The 25,378-nt window shown below is 46.9% G+C and overlaps 1 protein-coding gene across 1 annotated transcript; it reads left to right on the top strand.

The window, feature by feature from the left end:
• Positions 1-10,197: 10,197 nt before the first annotated feature.
• CLEC11A (C-type lectin domain containing 11A) lies at positions 10,198-21,651 on the top strand. Its single transcript, XM_063942585.1, has 4 exons — positions 10,198-10,537; positions 12,544-12,832; positions 17,280-17,471; positions 18,815-21,651. The coding sequence occupies exons 1-4, from the start codon at positions 10,379-10,381 to the stop codon at positions 19,207-19,209; spliced, it is 1,035 nt and encodes a 344-aa protein (XP_063798655.1). The 5' UTR covers positions 10,198-10,378; the 3' UTR covers positions 19,210-21,651.
• The last annotated feature ends 3,727 nt before the right edge of the window (positions 21,652-25,378 follow it).

The following is a 25,378-nucleotide window of genomic DNA, read 5'->3' as shown; positions in this document are numbered from 1 at the left end:
AATATCATAGGAATTATACGCCAGTATTCCGAGAATTATACGGCAATGTCACAGGAATTATACGACAATATAATAGGAATTATATGGCAGTATTCCGAGAAATATACGTCAATGTCACAGGAATTATACGGCAATATCATAGGAATTGTACGCCAGTATTCCGAGAATTATACGGCAATGTCACAAGAATTATAGCCAGTATTCCGAGAATTATACGGCAATGTCACAGGAATTATACGCCAGTGTCAAAGTCGAAATATATTGTAATACATATCCATTGTACTAACCCCTCATGCACATGCACGCTGCTCGTGCACCCGGTCCCCCGTGCGTACACATATCCGCAAGTTGCGTAAGAGACGCTCCGGCGACTCGTGCGCATGATATGTGTATTTACGGCGGAGTTTGTGAGCGTGTAGCGTGCGACTCGAACATAGCATATTTAACCCAAATAGTGCATTTTGTAGATATAGTTCCCTTAGATCATGTCAGCGAGTAATGTTAGTTTAAACAGTTCCTGGACAGAGAGACTCGTCTTTGCATGATAGGAAGGGTCAGACAAAGGTTGGTAGGTGATGTCTAGTATCCAGCTGTAGAGTATTTTAAGGGTAACATTCCGGTGTTAGTTAGGAAAAGATTGCTTGCTCCTGCGTATAGTTATGTACAGAAGTAGGTTATGAACATTAACTGTATTTGCTGTGAATTACACATGCGGCGGGAATCCAGAGGATACCTCCCACCAGAGCAGTTGGGAAAGGACATCGCCTACCTGTTCAAATCCACCTATGACCTTTGCTGTAATGTAGAGACACATCCCTGTGTCCAATGAACAATGAGATTACAGTGACCATTGTATTGTGAATGTATGCTGTGTATAAAAAGACCACTGTTACCTGGCCAGACACAAGACTCTGAAGGCTTTTTCCCTGATAGCTGAGGACTGGTCCAGGATGCGCTTGCGAACGATTCCCCACGTATGTATATTCTCTGTAGCCATTATTCTCTATTATTCTGTTTAGATTTCCTTGTTAGCCTGTAGTGTATAACTTGTATCTGTTTACCCCTTTTCTCTGAATAATCCACTGCGGTGTTAGAGCCCAGTGGTTTACCACAAACCGGTGTTGTGTTTTCACTTTCCTGCAAAGGGCTTTCTTAGCGTCTTAATCGCTATAAGGTGTATAAGCATTGTTAAGGTTTTAAGGTATCACATCGTTGCAGTACTAGGCTGCTAAGGTTTAAAGTATAAGCACATCCTTACACTGTTTCATTACTTAAGGTTTACTGTATATCACTCTGTGTGCATCCGCCCCGCGTGTACGTTGTACCCACGGCACGGCGTCTGATACGCTAAGAGCGTATCAATACGGTACTCAGTACGCCAATAGCGTGCTTAGTACGAAGCGTGAATCCGTGTGCGTACGTGCCGCTCGTGCGTCGCGCCCACGGCACAGCGTCTGATACGCTAAGTGCGTATCCATACGGTACTCAGTATGCAAATAGCGTACTTAGTATGTAGTGTGTGTAATAAGTCTAGCGGCCATAGCGGCTCCACGGTAATAGCGAGTCTAGCGGTATAGCTTTATGTTTTAAGGTAATATTTGACATTATCAGCCAGTATTCCGAGAATTATACGGCAATATCACAGGAATTATACGACAGTATTCCGAGAATTATACGCCAATGTCACAGGAATTATACGCCAGTATTTAGAGAATTATACGGCAATGTCACAGGAATTATACGCCAGTATCATGAGAGAATTATATGGCAGTATCACAGGAATTATACGCCAGTATTCCAAGAATTATACGGCAATGTCACAGGAATTATACGCCAGTATTCCGAGAATTATACGGCAATGTCACAGGAATTATACGGCAATATCATAGGAATTATACACCTGTATTCCGAGAATTATACGGCAATACCACAGGAATTATACGCCAGTATCACGGGAAGTATACAGCAATATCACGGGAATTATACGCCAATATCATGGGAATTATACAGTAACACTGGATATATGGCAGCAGAGGACACCACCACTGTGACTGGTCACTGGACCATACTTGCCTACTTTTGAAAAATAGTTTCAGGGAGATTGTAGCTCACACTTTTCTGTGCGGCGTTGAGGGGGCGTGTCACATCCCACCCAAGGGGTGTGTCTATCTGCACCAATGGGCGTATCTTTTGTCACTCAGGGGTGTGTCCTGTCACTGGCAAGTGAAAGCTAAAGTACAAAGCGCAGTACATGGTACACACCAACATCACACCTATATTACACAGCATAGCTACACACTGACATCACACCTACATTACACAGCATAGCTACACACTGACATCACACCTACATTACACAGCATAGCTACACACTGACATCACACCTACATTACACAGCATAGCTACACACTGACATCACACCTACATTACACAGCAGAGTATAATACTGACATCACACCTACATTACACAGCATAGCTACACACTGACATCACACCTACATTACACAGCATAGCTACACACTGACATCACACCTACATTACACAGCAGCGTATAATACTGACATCACACCTACATTACACAGCATAGCTACACACTGACATCACACATACATAACACAGCATAGCTACACACTGACATCACACCTACATTACACAGCAGGGAGAAATCTTCTTAGCTTAGATATATTTGAAACCTCCTGACTCCATTCCCTGTATACCACCAGGACTGCATCACAGGCCCAAGACCCATATGCTGACAAGAGACAGGGAAGAGACTTTGGGGACATTTACTAAGCAGTGATAAGAGCCCCATCAACCAATCAGCAGCTCTGTATCATGTTATAGTATGCAAATTATAGATGTTACTTCAGTGCTGATTGGTTGGCATGGGCAACTTCTCCACTGGCTCACTTCTCTGCTCTTATCACTGCTTAGTAAATGTCCCCCTTGGTGCTGAGTGTCCCAGGCATTACCTGCCCCCAGAGAAGGCACTCACTGACAACCATGGATGACTGCCAGCGAGTGCCCTCTCAGAATGCAGTTAATGCCTGTTACACTCAGCAACCAGTCCCCATGGACCCTATGATACTGTTCTGTTGTTAACTACTATGTTAATCCTTTACGTTCTCTCCCAAGGGCGTAACTAGAACTTTGGGGTCCCATAGCAAAAATCTTGAAAGGGCCCCCTGCCATTGTACTACAATGCCCATTATGGGAGCCGGAGAGAGAGACTGAGTGAGGGGAGTGAGAGAAAGACACACACAAAGGGGGTGTCAGGGGAGAGAGAGGAGCAAGAAAGAGAGGGAGAGAAAGGGAGGTCAGGGAGAGAGAGTTTCAAGGAAAAAGAGTGAATGGGGAAAAAATAGAAAGGGTGTCAGGGAGAAAGAAAGGGATGGAGGAGATGGCATCAGGGAGAGAGAGGGTATCAGAGAGAAAAAACGGGGGAGGAAGAAGAGAGAGGGAGGGGAGTGAGCGAGAGTGTCAGGGAGGGAGAGAGAAAGAGGGGAGCAAATGAAAGTGAGATAAAGAGAGGTAGAGATAGAGAGTCAGTGAGAGATAGACAGTGTCAGAGAGGAAGAGAGAGTGATAGTGTCAGAGAGAGAGAGAGAGAGAGAGAGAGAGAGAGAGAGAGATAGTAAGTAGAGAGATAAAGTGTGTGAGAGAGAGAGAGAGGCAGTGTCAGGGAGAGAGGGGGCAGTATCAGTGAGAGGGAGAGAGTGTCAGAGAGAGAGAGAGTCAGAGAGAGAATCTCATGGAGAGAAAGGGAGAGAGTGATGTCAGGGAGAGAGAGATACTGACAGTATCAGGGAGAGAGAGAGACAGTCTCAGAGAGAGAGAGAGAAAGAGAGAGAGGGAGAGCGAGGGGCAAGGGAGTGAGTATCAGAGAGAGGAAAGAGAGAGGGAAGAGTCGTGGGGGGGGGGGCGCACAAGCAGGAGATACATTACCTATCCGTCCTGAACACTTGGAGCTGGCCAGGAAGGGCCCCCTCCCCTCTACATCCTCCACGTAGCTGCAGCCTGTGAGGGAGGGGGTGCAATCAGCTAAGGCGGCTGTTCTCACCATGTGTGAGGGTAAAGGGGGGGAGCAGCGGGCCTTGGAGACAGCCAGGGTTGGATCCAGAACAAAATGACGGGAGGCACCATGACAGGAAAATGAGTGGTTGGGGGGTTCCAGGAGCGCACGCAGAGGGTGAGGCCGTGGTTGACTGGGAGAGATCATGGGGTGACATGGAGAGACAGTGGGTGATGCCAGGGAATGGGTGACAGGGGGAGGCAGTGGGTGAGGCCAGGGAATGGGTGATGTGGGGAGAAAGTGGGTGATGGAAAAGATGACAGGGAGAGGCAGTGGGTGACAAGAGAGAGAGGTAACGGAGAGAGATGGAGAGGCAATCAGTGATAGGAAAGGGTGACGGGGAAAGGCAATGGGTGACAGGGAGAAGGTGATAGAGAGAGGCAGTGGGTGACAGGGAGAAGTTGATGCCTTGGAGAGGCAGATGGTGACAGGAGAGACGTGGAGATAGTGACACAGGGGAGAGGCAGAGGGTAACGGAGAGAGAGTGTTTACAATAGGTAACAAATTTGAGGTATGCTTGTGGAGCACAGAGTCAGCGGCGAATCGAGGTAGCCGGGATCTGCAGTGGTAAGTTGGGAGCAGCAGATGGTCTTTAATACACCTTTTAGTTGTTGAAAAGGGATATATTATTGAAGGCCCACAGGCATGGGAATGGGGGGGAGGGGCGCATCTGAACATAGATGGAGATAGGGTCCGCCAATGTCTGGGCAGGAGCAGTGGCCCCCTAAGCAGGGAAGCGGCTGGGCAGAGTGGGCAAGATGGTGGCCCCTTGGCAGCAGGGTAGCATACATGATGGCAGTCACGCCACCACTCCCCTCATCACCACAACACCCCCACATCACCACAGCTCACCTGGAGGGAGAGATACATATGCTAGGCAGGGATGCCACAGCGCACTCCACGCTAACTGCACCGAAGTCTCCCACAGATGTCCTGGAAGTGTATGTGCCGCTCTGCAGGTCACACTTGCGGAAGTCGCCAGCTCTATTGTGTCATACTCCGGTTGCGGGTGGGAAAGCCTGTGTGTTCAGGACGGGTGGGTTTCCGCAGGCAAAGCACATTAGGGCTGCCAGGGTGCACATATCGAGAGGCAGAAGGCAGTGACGGGACCCAGCGGGGAGCTGAGGAAGCTGCTGTGATTAGCAAGCAGCTCCAGGCGGTGGCAAAGAAACGAAGCGAAGGTGACTGAACTGTGCAGTCGGGGACGAGAGCTTTGTGAGCAACCGACCATCTCCGGCCCTCACCGTATAGCGGGATGTGACTCCCGATTCAATAGCTTTTTAGTTTTTATAATAAAAAAAAATTCTCATTAATGACAGGGAGGCCCTAAATCCGCCATTGGAGGTAGCACATGTCTAGTGGGCCCTGGAAGCACCTCGGGGCCCATAGCAGCTGCACCCCCTGCACCCTCGGTAGTTACGCCACTGTCCTCTCCATTTTTTATAAACAAGCCACCTTGAGGGGAGAAGAGGCCACTACTACCACCCCCCTGCTGCTTTGGCCACTGCCGCTGAGAAAGAGCCTCCTCATCCAGCGTGCTAGCGCTATTGTATTGTGCTTGGCCACCGCTACCCACAAATCTGCAGTGGTGGTGGCCAGCCTTTCAGCAACATGATCTCATGCGTTGTGACGTCTCTCCTGCAGTCCCCATCCACGTTAATTCTGGGCTCGCGCATGCGCAGTCTGGATTCTCACAGGAGAAGGGGGTAAATTCCAGGAGCTGTATGGTCATTTGTGGGGCAGCGTGGGATAAAAAATGGGAGCCTCCTGCTGAATGTGGTAGGGTCGAAATCTATGATTTTGGGTTGCAATCTTAACCCCTAGATTGGACCTGGTCGCAATTGCATGATGCAATCTTGCCCTCTAATTTGCAAGATCTATAGAGGAGCGTACATTCAAGTGCCCACAACTTATTACAATCAATATTTTATCATCTATAATAAATATGAACCTGCTAGGATGCCAGCTTGTCCACGGCAATGTCTAGCAGGGGGTTAAGTGTCTGTCTCCACTTATGGAATTTTATGCAAAATACGGTGTCTTGCAGGACAAACCAGAGCTGCAGCTGCACTAAATCTAAATGACACCCTGCCAGGGTGTGTAGTAATTAACAAGAGACCATACACAGGGCAAAAGGCAGTGAAGTGGCGTGAGGGAAGTTAGTTAAACAGACAGGGACAAGGCAATTGACTGTGAGTGAAAGGGAAAGTTGAAGGGTGAGGAGGGAGAAGAGGAGGAGGAGGGGGGTGCCGGCAATAACGGGAGATTTGGGTTGCATACTATGGAATGCAGGTCCTGGGGATTGTGAAAGAGACTCATTATGAGACTCGCTGCTGTCATCTTGCTGCGTGTGGGCTGGAGTCCTGTTTCAGCAGTGCAGGCAGTGTGACTGTGAGGCTGTACCTTAGAATGCAGTCCCTCGCCAGCTCCTGTGCTTCTCCCCCTCTCGTAAGTGTAATGGGTGGAAGGGAGGGCAGTTACCCGCAACTCTGCTGTAGCTCCTGTCATGTCATCTCCATCTACGGTCAGGTGGTCACATGATAGAGGCTGGAGTAGAGGCTTACCGCTGGTGCCAGTGAGAGGGTCCCGGAGCACATGACGTACTCTCGTCATGCCCCTCCCCCTTCACTCACGGTGACACTGCCGCTCTTTGAAAATCACTACTATTCTCTCCCATGCGGCCACCGCTAGCTTAAACCCTGCGGTGGCCAGGGTTGGATCCAGAACAAAATGACGGGAGGCACATGCGGGCCCCGCCCCTTGCCACTCTGGACTCGCGCACACGCAATTCACATATTTGTCAGGCAGCGCAAAAAAAACGGGAGGATGCGGACGTTGAGCGGGGCAGCGGGAGGCTCATTCAAAAAACGGGAGCCTCCCGCTGAATGCGGGAGGGTAGGCAACCCTGCACTGGACTGATGCACAAGAGACTTCCCCTGGTCTAATGCAGGACAACACAGCACCACTGAAAGGGACTTATACAGCTACGCTGGATATATGGCAGCAGAGGACACCACCACTGTGACTGGTCACTGGACTGATGCTGCACAATAGAGACACTACCCCTGGTCTGATGCAAGACAACACAGCAAAACTGCAAGGGACTTATACAGCAGCCAGCAACACTGGGGACATATAACAGCTGAGGACACCAACACTTTGACTGGCTGGACTGATGCAGCACAATACACTGACTACACTGGACTGGACTGAGCAGCACAACACAGCACAAGACTCGCCACCCCACTTTCCCGCCCCCACACAGACACTGACACGTCCTCTCACTACAGTCTCCGAGACTGGAGTGAAAATGGCCGTGATGCGCGGCTCCTTATATGGAATCCAAATCCCGTGAAAATCCGACAGGGGGATGATGATGTTTTGCCTCGTTCGGGTTTCCGAGTCAGGCGGGAAAACCCGCCCGGAACCGGGTTCAGAGCGTGAAGTTCGGTACGGTTCGGTTCTCTGAGACCCGAACCCGCTCATCTCTAGTATTTACTGCATACATGCCGACATCCTGGCCAGAGGCGGAACTAACGGCAGTGCAAGCAGTGCGTTGCACTGGGGCCCGCCTCTGTCCAGGGGCCCAAGCATGTAATGAGTCAAACTGACTCATTACATGCCGCTGTGCGCTGCAGGCAACCGCTGCCCGCAGCGCACAGCCGCCCGTAGAGGAGAGGAGAGGAGCAGCGGCACGGACGGAGGAAGGAGGAGGAGGGAGGTGAAGGAGGGAGCCGCAGCAGGCAGCGCTTTGTTACTGGTGGAGGCGCTGCTGCTGCTGCCCCTCTGCTTCACTATAGGCTGTCTTCCTAGAACAGCCTATAGGGAAGCAGAGGGGCAGCAGCAGCAGCGCCTCCACCAGTAACAAAGCGCTGCTGCGGCTCCCTTCTTCACCTCCGCTACTGTCCGGGAATCGTCTGACGCGGCTGCACCGAGGAGCCTGAGCCGGCGGAGAGGGTAAGTATAATTCTTCTTTCTTTCTTTTTCTCTGTTTCTTTCTCTTTCTTTCTTTCTTGGGCCTGCCTGCCGCTATGTGTAAAAATGGGGGACTGCCTGCCGCTATGTGTAAAAAGGGGAATCAGCCTGCCGCAATGTGTAAAAAGGGGGGACTGCCTGACGTAATGTGTAAAAAGGGGGAATCAGCCTGTCGCAATGTGTAAAAATGGGGGACTGCCTGCCGCTATGTGTAAAAAGGGGTAATCTGCCTGCCGCTATGTGTAAAAAGGGGTAATCTGCCTGCCGCAATGTGTAAAAATGGGGAATCTGCCTGCCGTAATGTGTAAAAATGGGGACGCTGTCTGCCGTAATGTGTAACAAGGGCACGCTGTCTGCCGTAATGTGTAAAAAGGGGACGCTGTCTGCCGTTATGTGTAAAAAGGGGATGCTGTCTGCCGTAATGTGTAACAAGGGCACGCTGTCTGCCGTAATGTGTAACAAGGGCACGCTGTCTGCCGTAATGTGTAACAAGGGCACGCTGTCTGCCGTTATGTGTAAAAAGTCTACGCTGTCTGCCGCTATGTGTAACAAGGGCACGCGGTCTGCCGTTATGTGTAAAAAGGGCACGCTGTCTGCCGTTATGTGTAAAAAGGGCACGCTGTCTGCCGTTATGTGTAAAAAGTGCACGCTGTCTGCCGTTATGTGTAAAAAGTGCACGCTGTCTGCCGTTATGTGTAAAAAGGGCACGCTGTCTGCCGTTATGTGTAAAAAGGGCACGCTGTCTGCTGTAATGTGTAAAAAGAGGAATCTGTCCGCTGTAAGGTGTAAAAGGGTCTCTACCTGGTGCAGTGGTGCTACTGTGCGGCGTAATTTGAATAATGGAGACTACTGTGTACCGTTTTATGAATTGGTATTATTTTGTGGCCACACCCCTTCCCCACGAAGCCACGCCACTATGTATTTTTGCGCGCGCCTACGGCGCGCACTGCCCCTGTTTTGCATGCAGGGGTGGGGCTCCGATGCCGTTTCTTACACACAGTGCTAAAATGTCTAGTTACGGCACTGTTGCTAGGTATCCATTTCTCTGGCCCTGAGCAGGTCCCCCTCACCAGATCCTCTCCAGGGGTGAGGGGGTGGACTTGGATGGGATGTGTGTGGGGGGGGGGCCCAAAGCATTTTGTCGCACCTGGGCCCACCGCTCGCTAGTTCCGCCACTGATCCTGGCTGCTCTCTCCGGGAGAGAGCAGCCAGGTCGGCTCAGCAGGGGGGCGGGGTTATGACACGGATAGGGGGCGGGGCGGAGGCAAAACGGGCGGACGGAGGTGGAACAGGGGAGGGGTTATCGCGGCACTTCATTTAAGCCACGCCCCCTGCTATGTAATGCCACGATTACCGGCATTATACAGCAGGGGGCGTTGCTACGATGACGCGATTCAGCAAGAATCGCGTCATCGACTGCCCGGACCGCCCACTTTACTCACTAAGTGGGCGGCCGGGCAGGGGGGCCCCTAAAAAATCGTGAGACTTGCCTGCTCTTCCGGGGGGCGGGAGGGTCACCCGATTTTCGGGAGCCTCCCGCCCATTCCGGGAGAGTAGGCAAGTATGATTTACTAGTCTGTATGCCATGCAGCGTGAGACGCCCATTATGACTGACGTGCTCCGGGAGGAGTAGCGCACCATACTTCACACTCACAGTGTACCGGAGATGCTGGGCTGCGACTTTAACTGCACATCGATTAGTTCTAAACACGTACAAGATCGCAGATAAAGCACAACAGAACTTGGCACAAGAAATATTAGGAGCCCTTCTTACACAATCAGCTCCAAACTACCATGTTACACAAGCTGTGTTTGTCAAATAACAGTTAAGAGCTGATTGGTTGGTAGTTTATCTCTCTGCACTTTATCACTCTCCAAGGATTAGTACATCTGCTGTATGAGACACACATGGCAGCAGCAGGCTGTGTTTGAGTTTACAAAAGTCATGCATCTGGAGTTTTCTAATATGTTGTAGTACCAGCACAATTATTCCATTTAGGTAAATTAAATAAAAATGGCTGAATTTATCCATCACATTGATGTTATTCAGTATCACATCAGTAACGCACCCTGCTGACGTTCTTCTACTCCCTGCTGGCCTGTGTTTATTGGCCCAACTTCCCTATCCCTGGCCACAGCACAGCAGACATTTGGAAAAAAAAACTTTGACATTTCCTGTATTTAAGAACAACCTCATGTGAAGAATTCTGCTGAAGAGACAAAGAAAATGCAGAACAGGAGAGAAGCCGACAGCTGAAGACACTCTCTGGACTCACAAGCTCCTGAATCTCTCTACACCAGAGGATTTAACACCATTTACTTCCTAAAAAGATGTTCTGGGGAAGCATTTTCCTAATCCTATTGTATTTGAGACAATTCTCCAGTGGCCAGGCTGGGGAAGAGGAAAGTACAGAGAGTCTTGTTGATGATGACAAGTCTGAGATGGAGAACCGCCTTTCAGCTGAGGAACAAAATACTGACCTGGAAAAGGTGAGATTATGTCCTGAGTACTGACGGTGGTGCAGGGTTCAGCCCTAGTACGTTAGTGCTTGGACAAGTAAGTCAGACCCAGGGGGGAATTCAATTAAATGCAAGTCTGTTCTTGCGAGCCATATTCATGGTGAACACGCATTGTGAATTCCATTTGAAATTCAATTTCAAACTCACGTTTCTTTTTCAGAGTAAATGTAGGTGTTTTTGGGTAAACCCCCCTGAGGGTGTGAAAAGGTAGAGGATAGCTTTGTTTTAGGGTGATAATGTCAGGACTTGTTTCAGAACCCCTCGGACACCCCCTTAATGACTAATTAGGTATTTGGAAGTTTTCAGTTAGCTTAATTGGGCCAATAATTACATGTCATTATTGGGGTTAAAAAATAAATGGCTTCAAATTAACCCAAAATCAACTTTTACATTAGATTATGCACCCCAAACGTAACTATTTATTTCAACAAACTATAATTGCTTTTTTTTTTTTAAATAATTTAAAAAAAAAAACATAAAAAATTAAAGTGGCCTCAAATTACCCTCAAATCACCTTTTCATTCTTTTTTTTTTTTTTTTTTTTCATTTTTCATTTAATTAGTTTGTAATTTAATGAAAAAGTTTGCTTATAATTTTTGTACTTTAAAAAAAATGCACAAATCAGCCATTTGACACTTTTTCAGAGCATCCAGTACTTTCCTTATGCCCACTAACAGCATTCTACTGTATATGGTCCTGCTGGTGATTGGGGTGTAGTTTGGGTGAACTGTCCATGCATGCCCCTAGTAATTGTGTACAAATATTTTATTGGGCACTATGGTCTCCATACCTTAGTCATACCTCCCAACTGTCCCGATTTTCGCGGGACAGTCCCATTTTTTGGGGACTGTCCCACCCGCGGGCCACAGTGTCCTGCGGTTGGGTGGCAGTTGGGAGGCTCCTGCACTCGCTGCTCTGCTAAGCAGTGGAGACAAGAGGAGAGGGGGCATGCCAGCAGCTCACGGAGCGCTGGGCATGCCCCCTCACTGATGAAAATGGGGGCTTGGCTCCCGATCGTGGGTCCTCCTGTGAAGCCACGCCCCTTTACATAGGAACAAGTAGATTATAGAAACTACTAGGTGCGCAAAACAGCAGCTGAAGAAAGTGTTTTTCTCCTATGAGGTTCCTTTTACCCTCACCACGAGTGCAAATGAAAATAGAGTATGGAGATTTCCACTTAACTAGCGCTATATGTGAATTCTTCTTTGTTCCAAATCATTCCATCGTGTTATCCAGATCGAGTTGACATATAGAATAAAAAAGTTATGTATAGTGTAATACCGTTTTAATTACAATGACACATATACATACCATACATAAAACATGGATAGAATAAATGAGCTATACAAAAAATGTGGGATCAATTATTCAACCAAATCCCCTTAAACTCATCTTAAACCTTGAAAAAGACTCTAGCTAAGAGTTGAAACGCGTCGGTTTCCCACTCAGGACGCTTGTGAGGAGAGTGTATTTATCCGGGATCCAGCAGTGACAATCTGTGTGGTGGATGGGCTGATCCGGAACACCCATTACGGGACACACGCGCTGATAGGGACTGTCTAAACCACAGTTCCCTAAAATTCTGGTAATTACCTATTGCCTCACTTGCTTCTCCAGGGGATTTGGTTGAATAATTGATCCCACATTTTTTGTATAGCTCATTTATTCTATCCATGTTTTATGTATGTTATGTATATGTGTCATTGTAATTAAAACGGTATTACACTATACATAACTTTTTTATTCTATATGTCAACTCGATCTGGATAACACGATGGAATGATTTGGAACAAAGAAGAATTCACATATAGCGCTAGTTAAGTGGAAATCTCCTTACGCCCCTTTACATAGTCCATGTCCCCTTTTCGGGAGCGCACGCGGCTTCGCCGCACGTGTGTCCCTCTTTCAGTAAGGAGAAAGTTGGGAGGTATGCCTTAGTATGTAATGTAAAAGTAAATTTTCTCTTCTGTCTCCAGATCCTCCTAGGTCATTTAGCGGTCACTGTTCCGCCAGAACAACGCCCCCTGCTCCCTCCTAAAACAGCAGCCAGGTTATCCTTCAATGTCACATTGATTTCAGTTTCTCAAAATGAGAACAAAAAAGTGTTAGATTTGCAAAAGGAGGCGAAAGAAGGGGAAGATCTGCAAGAAGAAGAGGTAGAGGAGAGCGATGAAGATGTATCTAAGGAGATTACAACACTTGCAGCCCCAACGACAACACCACCAGCTACTACCCTACCAGCGGATGACAACTTGTCCTACATTAGTGAGTATATACAGCTTACAGTAGCTGGCAGCATTTGTTTATATTCAGAGACGGTCAGTTAAAACATACAATTTGATGGCAGATAAGAACCACTTAGCCCATCTAGTCTGCCCATGTACATGCACACACTAGGGTTTTTATTGTTTGGAGCCAATGAATCTATTTGTATATATTTTTGGTATGTGGGAAGAAACCGGAGTACCCAGAGGAAACCCACTCAAGCACGGAGAGAGGTTCGGGCCATGGTGGGAATGGAACCCATGACCTCAGTGCTGTGAGGCAGTAATGTTAACCATTACACATCCGTACTGCCCTAATTACATTTAACACATATACTATGGATTGTGGCGGAATGTAAGCATACAATATTTTCAACAGCGGAAATTGTTCCCTTTCAGCATTTTATTTTTAATTGTTTAATTCATTTTTTTGGCTGAAAAATGTAGGGCCCAGTTTCAAAGTGCATATTATTATTTTATGTTATACACTGTAAAATGTGGGTTGTGGGGGGGGGGGGGGGGGGGGGTGTCTGAAATGCTTCAGTTCATTTCTAGAATCTTCATATTCTAGGCCCATATGTAATAGGTTACAATTTGTTGGTCCTGGCTTTATAGCCACCACATTGGCAATTAGTTTTACATCAAAACCGGGTTGCTCTTAAAAATAATTGCTGCTTTAAAGCTAATGGCTACCTCACCTAAATCGGGTCTGGGACTCCAGGTCGACAACAAAAAGGTTGATACCCCGTATGTCGACTCCAGTTGATCGACACACCTTAGGTCGACATAGGCAAAAGGTCGACATGGACAAAAGGTCGACAGGAACAATGCCGACATGGAAAAAGGTCGACATGAGTTTTTTATGGGGGGGTTTGTGTCATTTTCTTCGTAGAGTGACCGGGAACCCCAATTAGTGCACCGTGTCCCCTCGCATGGCTCGCTTCGCTCGCCATGCTTCGGGCATGGTGCCTTTGCTTTGCTCGGCACAGATTACCGTTCCAGTCGTAGTCCACGTGGATCGTTAAGTATGAAAAGGTTCCAAAAAATAAAAAAATTGTGAAAAACTCATGTCAACCTTTTTTTATGTCGACCTTGTTCCTGTCGTCCTTTTGTCCATGTCGACTGAAGGTGTGTTGACCAATTGGCGTCGACCTAAGGTGTGTCAACCTTTTTGTTGTAGACCTGGAGTCCGGATACCCCTAAATCACACTGGGAACAGCAAATCAGAGAATGACAAACACAAAAGCGCATGCAGAGTGCCTGTTGGCGGTCGCCCGTCTGTACGTTTATGCATATGGCGCTACCTACTCCTTCCCTTGTGTACATCCATGTGGCTGAATGTGCCATGGCTGAGACTCCCACATTATGCCACCGTGCATGCTGTAATATCGCTTGGTGCATCCTTATATGCCACAATCGGTTGCACCATCAAAACTTCCACCAGCACCTATGGCAGGTGCAATTTCTCCATGGCCTCCTATGCTTGTGGCTGTGCCCCAGTGAATGCATTCGCTCTCCCTGTTATGCCCGTGACACTCCTATAATACAGCCACTGAGCAGGAATGCCCAACACTTTCCCGCTACATTTCTGAGGTAGCCTGACCCTGTCGCAGTAACTCTGTGTAACGCATGCGTCATAGGGGTTTCAGAATATTTCACGCATGCGCATATGCAAATGAATCACTTAGCTACATTGTGCGACTCAGGTCCGTGGTAAGGTTTTACTGTTTTTTATTATGTACAAACAGGACATTTCCAGGGATTAAAAAAAGTATAGGGACATAACTGTCCAAAAATGGGACTATGGGCCCTGATTCGGACGCAGTTCTACTGAGACTGGCTACCAAATTCTGTTGGACAGTCCAATGGTGGGATAGATGTGCGATCGATGGTACACCAGATTGCAGCTGCAGCCGATGGGCCTCTCAGTAGACAGAGCATCGGCTGCAGCATTCCATAAATGCACAGTAGTGACTGCGACAAAACTCACAGATGCTACCGCATACCGTCCACCACTGAATTAGGTCCTGTTCTGGAACCTAGGAAGATTTCTGAAAACTGGTTTAAAGGGTGTTGCCCATAGCAACGAATCAGTCATATGTTTACCTCATGCCAATTTTTCTAGTTTGAACTAGTTTTTCATAAACTCCCCGAAATTGGCTCCTGGAGGTCAACTAAGTCACACAGTAAAATGCCCCAACACTGTTTCCACAAGACTGGAAACATTCAGCAACTCCCCTCACTTAAATCCAGATTATCGTGGCGTCATGGATATACTGTGCCACAGACCACAAAATGAACAGAGACTTATATACCTCTCGGCCATGAGACGGGATAAAACTGTTCTCAATTTTATTTGCTCCTCTCGTACATTTCATGTTTTTAATCTTAAGAAAGTCAAAGGCAAGGTTTTGGATTTTCAGCATTTTCCGTGGTACTCAGTATTTTTTCTTAGAAGCTCTACATGATCTGCCTGCTGTGAATACAAATAAGCTTCAGAGAGAACAGATTATACGGCTCCTGAGAGATGCCCGTGCCTGTCAGACGCTCACCACGGGTCTATGTTTGGAATTCAGTGCGCCGAAACCGAACCACAGACTCAGAAGAGAAAAAAAGAATCACGCAGCCTGACTATGTTTTGCAAGTTGCTTATAAACAAGGAGCGAAGAAATTATTTTTCTCTTGTAATGGGAGCAGGTTTTATTAAACCTGTGCATTTTAAGTTAATGTTTGTCCACTGAAGAAAGCCCAAGAGGTATCTAATGTTTTGTTATGCCACCCCTGGTTCTTAAGGTGCATACACACTGGGCGTTTTTGCCCAGCGTGTATGCACAGCGATGATCGTGAACATCGCTGGTAGGAAAATAGCTCTGTGCATACACACTGAGATATTTTCCCTGTGCCAGCGATGTTCACGGGGGTGGGGGAGGGGGAATCAGCCACATCTGGAGATCAGCCACATCCCTAAACATAAACCCCTACCATTGCATCCCCCTGTTGGGCCCTACATGCCCCAGTCCGACACTGGGTAAACCCTCTATAAAGCCGCAACCACTATTAGCATAACCACACCCACTATTTAGCGTGATTCTTTGTATTACTTTATTGCGATGATATTTCCACAAAGCTGTACACTCACCGGTATAAAATATTATTTTTAGAAGGATGTTTAAATATAACATCAAAACTGTAGCAGGGCATGCTGGGATGTGTAGTTCTACAGTAGCTGAGCAAAGTAGCTGCCACACTTTGCTCAAGTATTTTCATTTTTTATTAATACTTACCCATTCTCCGGGTGTGGTATAGCTCATAGACAATTAAAAGATAGACAGTCATTAGTTAGACACTATATGGTCGACAGTCAAAAGTCAGACAGGGTCAAAAGTCAGACAGTCAAAAGTCAGACAGGGTCAAAAGTCAGACAGTCAAAAGTCAGACAGGGTCAAAAGTCAGACAGTCAAATGTCAGACAGGGTCAAAAGTCAGACAGTCCAAAGTCAGACAGACAGGGTCATAAGTCAGACACACAAAAAATATTTTTTTTTTGTGTTTTTAACATTTTTAACCCAAAATTGGTGAAATTTGTCCGCTCGCCACGCTTCGGGCTCGGTGTCTCATTCCGCTCCGCTACGCTCACCACAACTTTACTAAAAGGTAATAGTTTGTGTGACATGGATAGTAAATGAGGCAAAAGTTGTAAAAAACAGAAAAATCAAACATTTTTTTTGTGTCTGACTTTTGACTGTCTGACTTTTGACCCTGTCTGACTTTTGACTGTCTGACTTTTGACCCTGTCTGACTTTTGACTCTGTCTGACTTTTGACTGTCTGACTTTTGACCCTGTCTGACTTTTGACCCTGTCTGACTTTTGACCTTGTCTGACTTTTGACCTTGTCTGACTTTTGACTGTCGACCATATAGTGTCTAACTAATGACTGTCTATCTTTTAACTATCTGTCTATAGACAGGAACCCCTATTCTCCCTGAATGTCCAGGAGACTTCTGAATTTCGGAGAGTTATCTCTATCAGGAAACAAACTCACCCTCCCGGTTCCACCTACTTCCCTAGTAAGGGTACAGTGGGGGGCAGGGCTACAATGATGCAAATCATAGCACAATCCCTAAACTTGCGCTTTGACCTGCCATCTGCGATATCTCAGGTGGAGGTCCCAAATGTAGGTACTACTGTGAATACATTGTCTGCCATCAGAAATTGTAGGGCCCAGTACAAGTCACAGGGCCCCCTAGAACTGTGGGCCCCTGGGCAGCTGCCCAGTGAGCCGGTACGTTAAGATGGCCCTGGTCAGGCCTAAGTGACCTCTAGGAAAAGAGTTTTGTTTTATGCCACCCTACAGAAAATAGACAAATATATAAATCCTCCTTATAGATGTTTAACTATTAATGATACACAATGTTGATGGTAGTATCCTTTAATGCTTTCTCATTCAGTGTCCCGGCTTAGCGGTATAGAATCTGCAATCCATCGTCTTAATGTCCAGTTCTATGGTCTGGATATAAAAGTGACGCAGATGTCTCAGAGCCTCTCCAAGATCCGGGACAAACTCAACGATGCAGAAGACACGATCAGTACAGTGTCTGAAATGAATCGAAGGAATCAAAGGCAGATTGGACAGATTGAAGGTAGGATTGCCAAGCAGGAACATGTGTCTGGCTGTTGTTTTTCAAGTTAATTTCTTGTTTTAATTACAATATTCTGTACTTTCCCAAGGGAACATCTATTTCTTGCAGTGAATAGAATTTAATTATTGTCCAGAGCTGAAAGCACAGAACCCGGAGGTGCAGACACTGTGGGATGTATTTCCTGTAGTTTCTTATTTCAATAATTTGGTGCCCCATTTTTTAGCGTATATACTAATATTGTATAGATTGGATTTCAACAGATCTCAAAGGAATAAATTACATATCTGACAATTAGGAGAAGACAGGAGTGTGTGCTCAGATAGTTCTGCAATTACACAATTTATGTTCTTTGAATGTATGTATGGTTAGTATTGAATGTATGTATGGTTAGTATTGTTGAATACTCCATATTACTATAGTTCCTCAAGGAAAGCTTCAATCCATTACCAAGATGGCCACCATCTGTACTTCCACACCATCTTGTCCCCAGTGGCGTAGCAATAGCCCCTGCGGTGGCTTGGATTTACTGGTGCTGACTTGCTGAAGGTCCGTTCCAGCATGGGGTTAAGTCTCTCACATTATCACTCATACACACTGTATGTCCCAGTGCAAGCACCAACACTGGAAGTGGCCGCTGCCCCAACTCTGCCCTGCTCGGCTCTCCCTCTCACCACTGCCGGAATCCAGTAAGAAGAGGAGTCTGGCTTCAGTCCAAATGGCAGTTCCACTGGTGCAACGGCCTACCGGTTATCATCACATATCTGACTAAACATTAATGTATGCCTGTTTGAGTGTGTGTGTTTCCTGTTTTGTTTTACCAAAATGCCATGGAAAAGAAGGGGGGGGGGAAGCTTTTTTGGCAGGGGGGAGCAAAAATTTTTGAGTTTCTTATTATTATTTATTAGCAATTTCTTATATAGTGCAGTATATTCCATTGCGCTGTACAATAATTGCGCGACTGCTTGTCCCTGTGTTAAAGCGCCACAATGGGAGACAGACATCTTCCACTTGAGACCTGCCATATTGCTGCGATTCCACACATCTGGAGAGCCTGGTTCTGCTTGCACCGTGGATGGCTGTAGTATCTTGGCAATGGTGTGTTCGTAGAATTATAATGATGAAGAGCTGATATAATCACGTATACTGGCCTAGTGAGAGTATAATCATGAGTAGGGACCTGTTGGTTGGTTCTCCAAAATGGCTACCAAGCCCCCTAGTGTATGAATCTGTGCTGCCATCAAGAAGCACACCAGTGTGAGGAGAGTGGCTACTCATAGTGATAGAGCAGAAGTCGGATTACATTCTCATGAAATTGATCCTTGCATATATCTTATCATTTACAGGCTGTCTGAAAGGTAAACGCTACTTCAGAAAGTGCTTTCTCATTTTCCAGCACTTTGAAAACTACGCTACGGCTCAACAGCTTTGCCACAGCCGAGGGGGAAATCTGGCAATGCCTATAGATCAGCAGGAATTTGCCACCCTGTCACAGTATATCCATGATGCATTCTTTCCCTTCAACTGGCCGGTCTGGTTAGGGATTAACGACCTACGCTCGGAAGGCCTGTACTTGTTTGAGAATGGGCATCGGGTTTCCTACTACAACTGGTACAAAGATCACTTGGTGACACAGCCAAATGGCGGCTCCCTGGAGAACTGTATTTCCATCTCATCGGATGATGGAAAGTGGTGGGATAATGACTGTTCCAGGAGAATGTACTATGTCTGCGAGTACTGAGTGGGGAGCGAGGAGTACTCAGTACTGCTCGTAGTATCAATGATATTATTATATCATCTCATATCTCAGGTACTTCTCCTTCTGTAAGATATCTTGTTCAACTGATGCCACAATGAGTTAAAAGAACATTGGGGAAGATAATGGTGCAACAAGTGTCTGTTTGTAACATGCAAACTACTCAAGATTATATCTGACCATTTAAATAATTTTAATTAACTGGGGATGAGCGTCTACTATTCAGGAGATCAAATGTCTGGGACAAGCTTTTTTTATGGGAACCTTTAACCTCAGTGCTTCACCCAGTGGATATTTAGAGTATGACAGGGTAATGCTGAGATAGGTTCCCATCTACAGCCCATATGCTCTTATGTCTTTATGGAAGCTCACCACTGCCGATGCAGCTAGCCTCAGAACAAGGGCAAAGGTCACCTACCAGCAATATGCAAATAAGCCATTCCTACGCAGAATAGCAGGCCCACAGGAAATTACTTTTTGTATCACCCCTCGAAAAAAATTTAGTTTGAAGAAAAATATTGTAACACTTTTCTTGACTTATAAATATGTATGTAACTGATCAATGTGATGTTAAAAGATGGCTAATGCTGTACTACAAATGGTGAGAAAAGCGAGCTGCTGGGAGCCTAGCGAGGTCCCACAAGCTAATAAACGTTATAGATTTCTCCTTTCAATTATATATAAAAACAAGCAAAGTAAAATGTGTTAGCATGAATGGCCCTTACTAGAGATCTCCTGATATATATTGGAATTCAGGGACAATAGAGTATTGCAGCGGGAACCAACAGGTGTGTGTACAAAGGAAACAGCGCTGTGCTGCTACTGTGGAGCACTATAAAAGTAGTTCCTGGTGTACAGCTCTATGAAGTTATAAATGGGGATGCCATGCAGCAACGTTTTGGATCCACCCAAATACCAGGCATAATACATAGAATTAGATCATCCAAATGCTGCCAATAAGAGGCTTAAAGGGGGTCATTCCGCACGCGAACGGGTCGGAACTGCGCATGCGCCGCGTGCGCGTGGTCGTTGCCTGGCGACGGACGTCGCCGGGCAACGGCGCGCACAGCAAATAAAGAAGACGCAGCGACGATCGCAAGAAGATTGACAGTGGAGAGGCGTTCCGGGGTGGATACCGTTTTCGAGGAGTGGTCGTCCGAATGCAGGCGTGTCCAGGCAAACGGAGGGTGGATGTCTGACGTCAAAGCCGGGAGGAACGTCGCTGGATCCGTCGCACAGGGTAAGTAGATCCAGCCTTACTCTTCAACAGCACAAAACGTTTTTTAGCTAAGCAGGGCTGCACAACCGAACGCAGCCCTACTAAGCTAAAATACACTCCCCCATAGGCGGGGATTAGTTGATCGCACCAGCAACAAAAAGTTGCTGGCTGCGATCAACTCGGAATGACCACCATAGCCAGAACTTTGTGGACCCCATAGTGACATTTTGCAGGGGCCCCCTTCCCAATGCTTCTAGAGAGACACCTCTCTGTAGGGGGTGCAGTTGAAATACCAGCTCAGGAGACAGACTCCGGAATCCCGACAGACGGTGAAATGCTACCAGATGAAATCCCGACCACCGCAGGTTATTTGTACTCTGTTGGTGGGTCCACCCCACCAACCAAGTGGGAATATAACCTGTGGCGAGCATAGCAAGTCACCAGGCCCGAAGCATGGCGAGCGCAGCAAGCTCTCAAGGGGACTCACAGCCACGCTCCCGGGATTCAGACAAATGGGAAGCCGCAGTCGGTATACTGACAGCTGGCATCCTGTCTGCCGGTAAAACATATGCATTTCCTCTGTAGCAGTGGTTGTTCATTTTATCCCCCATAAGTAGGGCCCTAGTTAATTTTCTGCCACATAGTAGTGTCCTAGGTAATGTTATGCCTCATATAACATCCACACTGTCCCTTTCTGTGACAGTCCTATTCTCGGAGCTCAATCGCTGCCTATCAGGTCACTGCACACAGGCTGTAAAGAAGAAGCCTGCTCTCCAACAGTACTGAGCTACTGATTAGCTAATCTATACCTGTGAGGGTAAAAAGGGACCATGGGAAGTTGGATCATATTAGCGTGGAGCTTTACTGAGATGGAGAGACAGAAACTGCCACCTATATGAGTGTTTAGGCTGGACAATGAGCTGGACCCAACAGCTTCGCTGCAATTCGAGGAATTTATTAGTAGATAACTATATAACTTGTGTCCACAGCAACCACTATAGCTACACCCATGCTGCCAATTAGTATTTAGATTGTATCCAGTACTTCACAGCGTTTTAGGTGCATCCTTATTATTATACTGTAGGTGCTTGGAGATGTGGCCTTTTGTCATTGGTTTTCTCGCATCTCACTCTCATTATGATCTAAGACATTACAGTACATCACCAAACCAACTAATAAAACTTTAAAGGCAAATTTACTGGTGTTCTGTATTTACAGTATCTTGGCATGGAGAATATATTATAAAACGATTTCTTTGGATGTTACTATGGAAGAGTTAGACATAAAATACAAATACTTTTATTACAACAACATTTGGTTGGGACACTGTCTATGGGGATAATTCAGACCTGATCGCCGGGCAGCGATTTTTGCTGTCCTGTGATCAGATAGTCGCCGCCTACAGGGGGAGGATATTTTAGCTGTGCAAGTGTGCGAACGCATGTGTAGCAGAGCTGTACACACTGATTTTGTGCAGTCTCTGCGCAGCCCAGGACTTACTCAGCCTCTGCGATCACATCAGCCTGTCCGGGACCGGATTTGACATCAGACACCCTACCTTCAAACGCTTGGTCCCGCCTACGTTTTTCCAGACACTCCCTTAAAACGGTCAGTTGCCACCCACAAACGCCCTCTTCCTGTCAATCTCCTTGCAAACGCTGTTTTCGCACCATACCGTCGCTATGCACCGATGCCTGGTGCTGTCATCCGACGCGCCTGCTCATTACGGTGCATATGCATGTGCAGTTCGGACCTGATCGCAGGCTGTGAGAAAAAGCAGCCTAGTAATCAGGTCTGAATTACCCCCTATTCCTGGACTGTTTTTAGCAGTATATAGCTCTCCATTTGTTGGTAGAATAAAGCTTTCTCTGAAAATATTGTAACGGCCGGGCAAGTGCTTTTCTACAGCAGCAAGGCTCTGCTATTTCACAAACATACTGCCTGTATATAAAGCTGTGTATACAGTATGCATAACCTGTATGCTGTAGCATAGAATCAAACAGGCATGGGTAAGGGTACACAGGCACTGGATGCATTCAGTGCATGAGACAGAACAGTGTAGTCTCTAAGGGATTTCAGTAAATCTGCAGGCAATTGCAGTAGTGTACGGTATTGTCCCCATGGATTATTTTTTATTTATTACCAGTTATTTATACAGCGCACACATATTCCGCAGCGCTTTACAGAGAATATTTGGCCATTCACATCAGTCCCTGTCCCAATGGATCTTACAATCCATATTCAGTACCACATGGAAACACACACACGTTTATGCTAGGGTTTTGTTGGGAGCCAATCAACCTACCAGTATATTTTTGGATTGTGGGAGGAAACCGGAGTACCCGGAGGAAACCCACGCAAGCATGAGGAGAGAATATACAATCTCCACACAGTTAGGGCCATGGTGTGAAATGAACCCATGACCTCAGTGCTGTGAGGCAGTAATATTAACCATTACACCAGAGGTTCCCAATCTGTGTGCCGTGGCTCCCTGGGTTGCCTCGGGACACTTGCAGGGGTGCCCTGGGTTGGTGGTCAAGAACCAATTCAAATTATTTATGGTCAATATAATAGGCAAAACCAGTGCTGGTGTCTGCCAGTCATAAATATGTGGCCAAACAGAAGCAAATCTTGTCCCTCACCACACAACTGACCCTAAGGATGACATATAAACACGATCTACTTAATGTAATATTTCTTTCTAAATTTCTCAATAATAAAGTTTTGGCCTAGGGGTGCCGTGAAAAAAATTCTGATATTCTAGGGCGCCGTGATTCAAAAGAGGTTGGAAACCACTGCATTACACCATCCGTACTGCCCCATAAAACTACAGGCAGTTGCAGGAGTGTACAGTATGGTCTCAATTGGATTATATCTGTGGGCAGTCAAAGGCATGTACAGAAGCTCCACCTTGCCCCCTTCCATCCTCCCTGTTGGTGTCCCCCAGGGTTCTGTCCTTGGCCCCATTCTCGTCTTCCTGTAGCTCTCTTAACTGTGTGAACTTATAAACTCCTTAGGCCTTCAAAACCACCTCTATGCCATTGATATGCAACTTTACCTCTCTTGACTTCTCCTCGCTCGTGGTATCCAGCTGCCTCTCTGCCATATCCTCCCGGATGTCTCAGCACTCCCTGAAGCTTAACATGGACAAAACCGAACTCATCATCTTTCCCCCGTCCAGGGTTCTCCACCACACACCCGCCCCCCTCCCCTCAATATCTCTATCACTGTTGATAACACCATCATCTCCCCCGTTCCCCAAGTCTGCTGCCTGGGCGTCACTCTAGTCTCTTCCCTCTCCTTCACCCCCCACAGTCAATCTCTGGCTCAATCCTGTTGGTTCCAGCTGCGCAACATCGCTCGCATCAATGCCATTTTTCTCCAAGAGTGCGACTAAACTTATTATCCACTCACTGGTCATTTCACGGCTCGACTATTACAACATCCTCCTTACTGGCCTCCTACCCTCTTATCTCAATCCACTCCGATCTATTCTCAACTCTGCAGACTTTTCTTCCTCTTCTGCCGCTCTACAACTGCCACTCGCCTTTGACAAAACCTGCACTGGCTCCCATTCCCCTACAGAATCCTCTTCAAACGCCTCACCCTCACATACATGGCCCTCTCTAACTCAACTGCTCCCTACATCTCTAATCTCATCTCACTACATACCCCCCCCAACCCCCTGCCCTATCCAGACAGCCAATGACTGTTGCCTCTCCTCTACACTGGTTACTACATCCCATGCGCAAATCCAAGATCTTTCCCATGCTACCCCCTTCACTGGAACAAGCTCTCTCGCTCTGTTAGACTCTCCCCAACCTTGCAAAGCTTCAAACGGGCACTGAAAACTCCCAACCCCCTGCTTCATGCCATGACCAGCTGTACCTTGCTTACTTCCTGCCATCAGGCCAACTTCTGCTTGCTCACACCTCTCTTCTCTCACACTTCAATTACAGCTCTCTCCTATGTAGCGAATGTCTATACTCGCATCTCCCCTCACTTGTTACTGTTTATCGCTGGGATGCAGTTAATTTGTCGGCATTGACAATACCGGCAGCCGGAATCTCAGCTCAAAGGGCCCATTCCCACACGCGAGTGTCCGCAACACCCATAGAGTGGAAACAGAATCTGTGGTGAACGCAGGGAACCGGCAAGTGCGCAAGGGGACTCTTTTCGCATACCCCGCTAAGGCATACTGATGGCCGGGGATGCCATTGTCTGTATACTGACGGCCGGCATCCCGACCATCGGTAAATCATACTGAACCTTATCTCTTCCAAAGGATGCTTTCCACTAGTAGTACAATGACTCCTCCTTTGCTTCCTTACATCTCAGCTGTATTGTGTACTGGGAATTGTGGTGCTATTTGTTACCTGTGCTCTGTTTTAGTTTTTCAGTTACTGTAATGTTAAGTTCTGTGAGATAAACGATCTTTACAATGGTGGTCATTCCGAGTTGTTTGCTCGCTAGCAGTTTTTAGCAGCCGTGCAAACGCTATGCCGCCTCCTACTGGGAGTGTATTTTAGCTTAGCAGAAGTGCGAACGAAAGGATCGCAGAGCGGCTACAAAGTTTTTTTGTGTAGTTTCAGAGTAGCTCTAAACCTACTCAGCGCTTGCGATCACTTCAGACTGTTCAGTTCCTGTTTTGACGTCACAAACACGCCCTGCGTTTTTCCTGGCACGCCTGCGTTTTTCCGAACACTCCCTGAAAACGGTCAGTTGACACCCAGAAACGCCCACTTCATATCAATCACTCTGCGGCCAGCACTGCGACTGAAATGCTTCGCTAGACCATGTGTGAAACTACATAGTTCGTTGTAATAGTACGTCGCGCGTGCGCATTGGGCTGCATACGCATGCGCAGAAGTGCCTTTTTTTGCCTCATCGCTGCACATTGACCGAAAGCAGCTAGCTATCAACTCGGAATGACCA

This window comes from Pseudophryne corroboree, chromosome 10 (assembly GCF_028390025.1).
Source record: "Pseudophryne corroboree isolate aPseCor3 chromosome 10, aPseCor3.hap2, whole genome shotgun sequence".
Taxonomy (NCBI): Eukaryota; Metazoa; Chordata; class Amphibia; order Anura; family Myobatrachidae; genus Pseudophryne; species Pseudophryne corroboree.
Note: the sequence above shows the minus strand (reverse complement) of the source record. Positions and strands in the feature narration are given on the sequence as shown.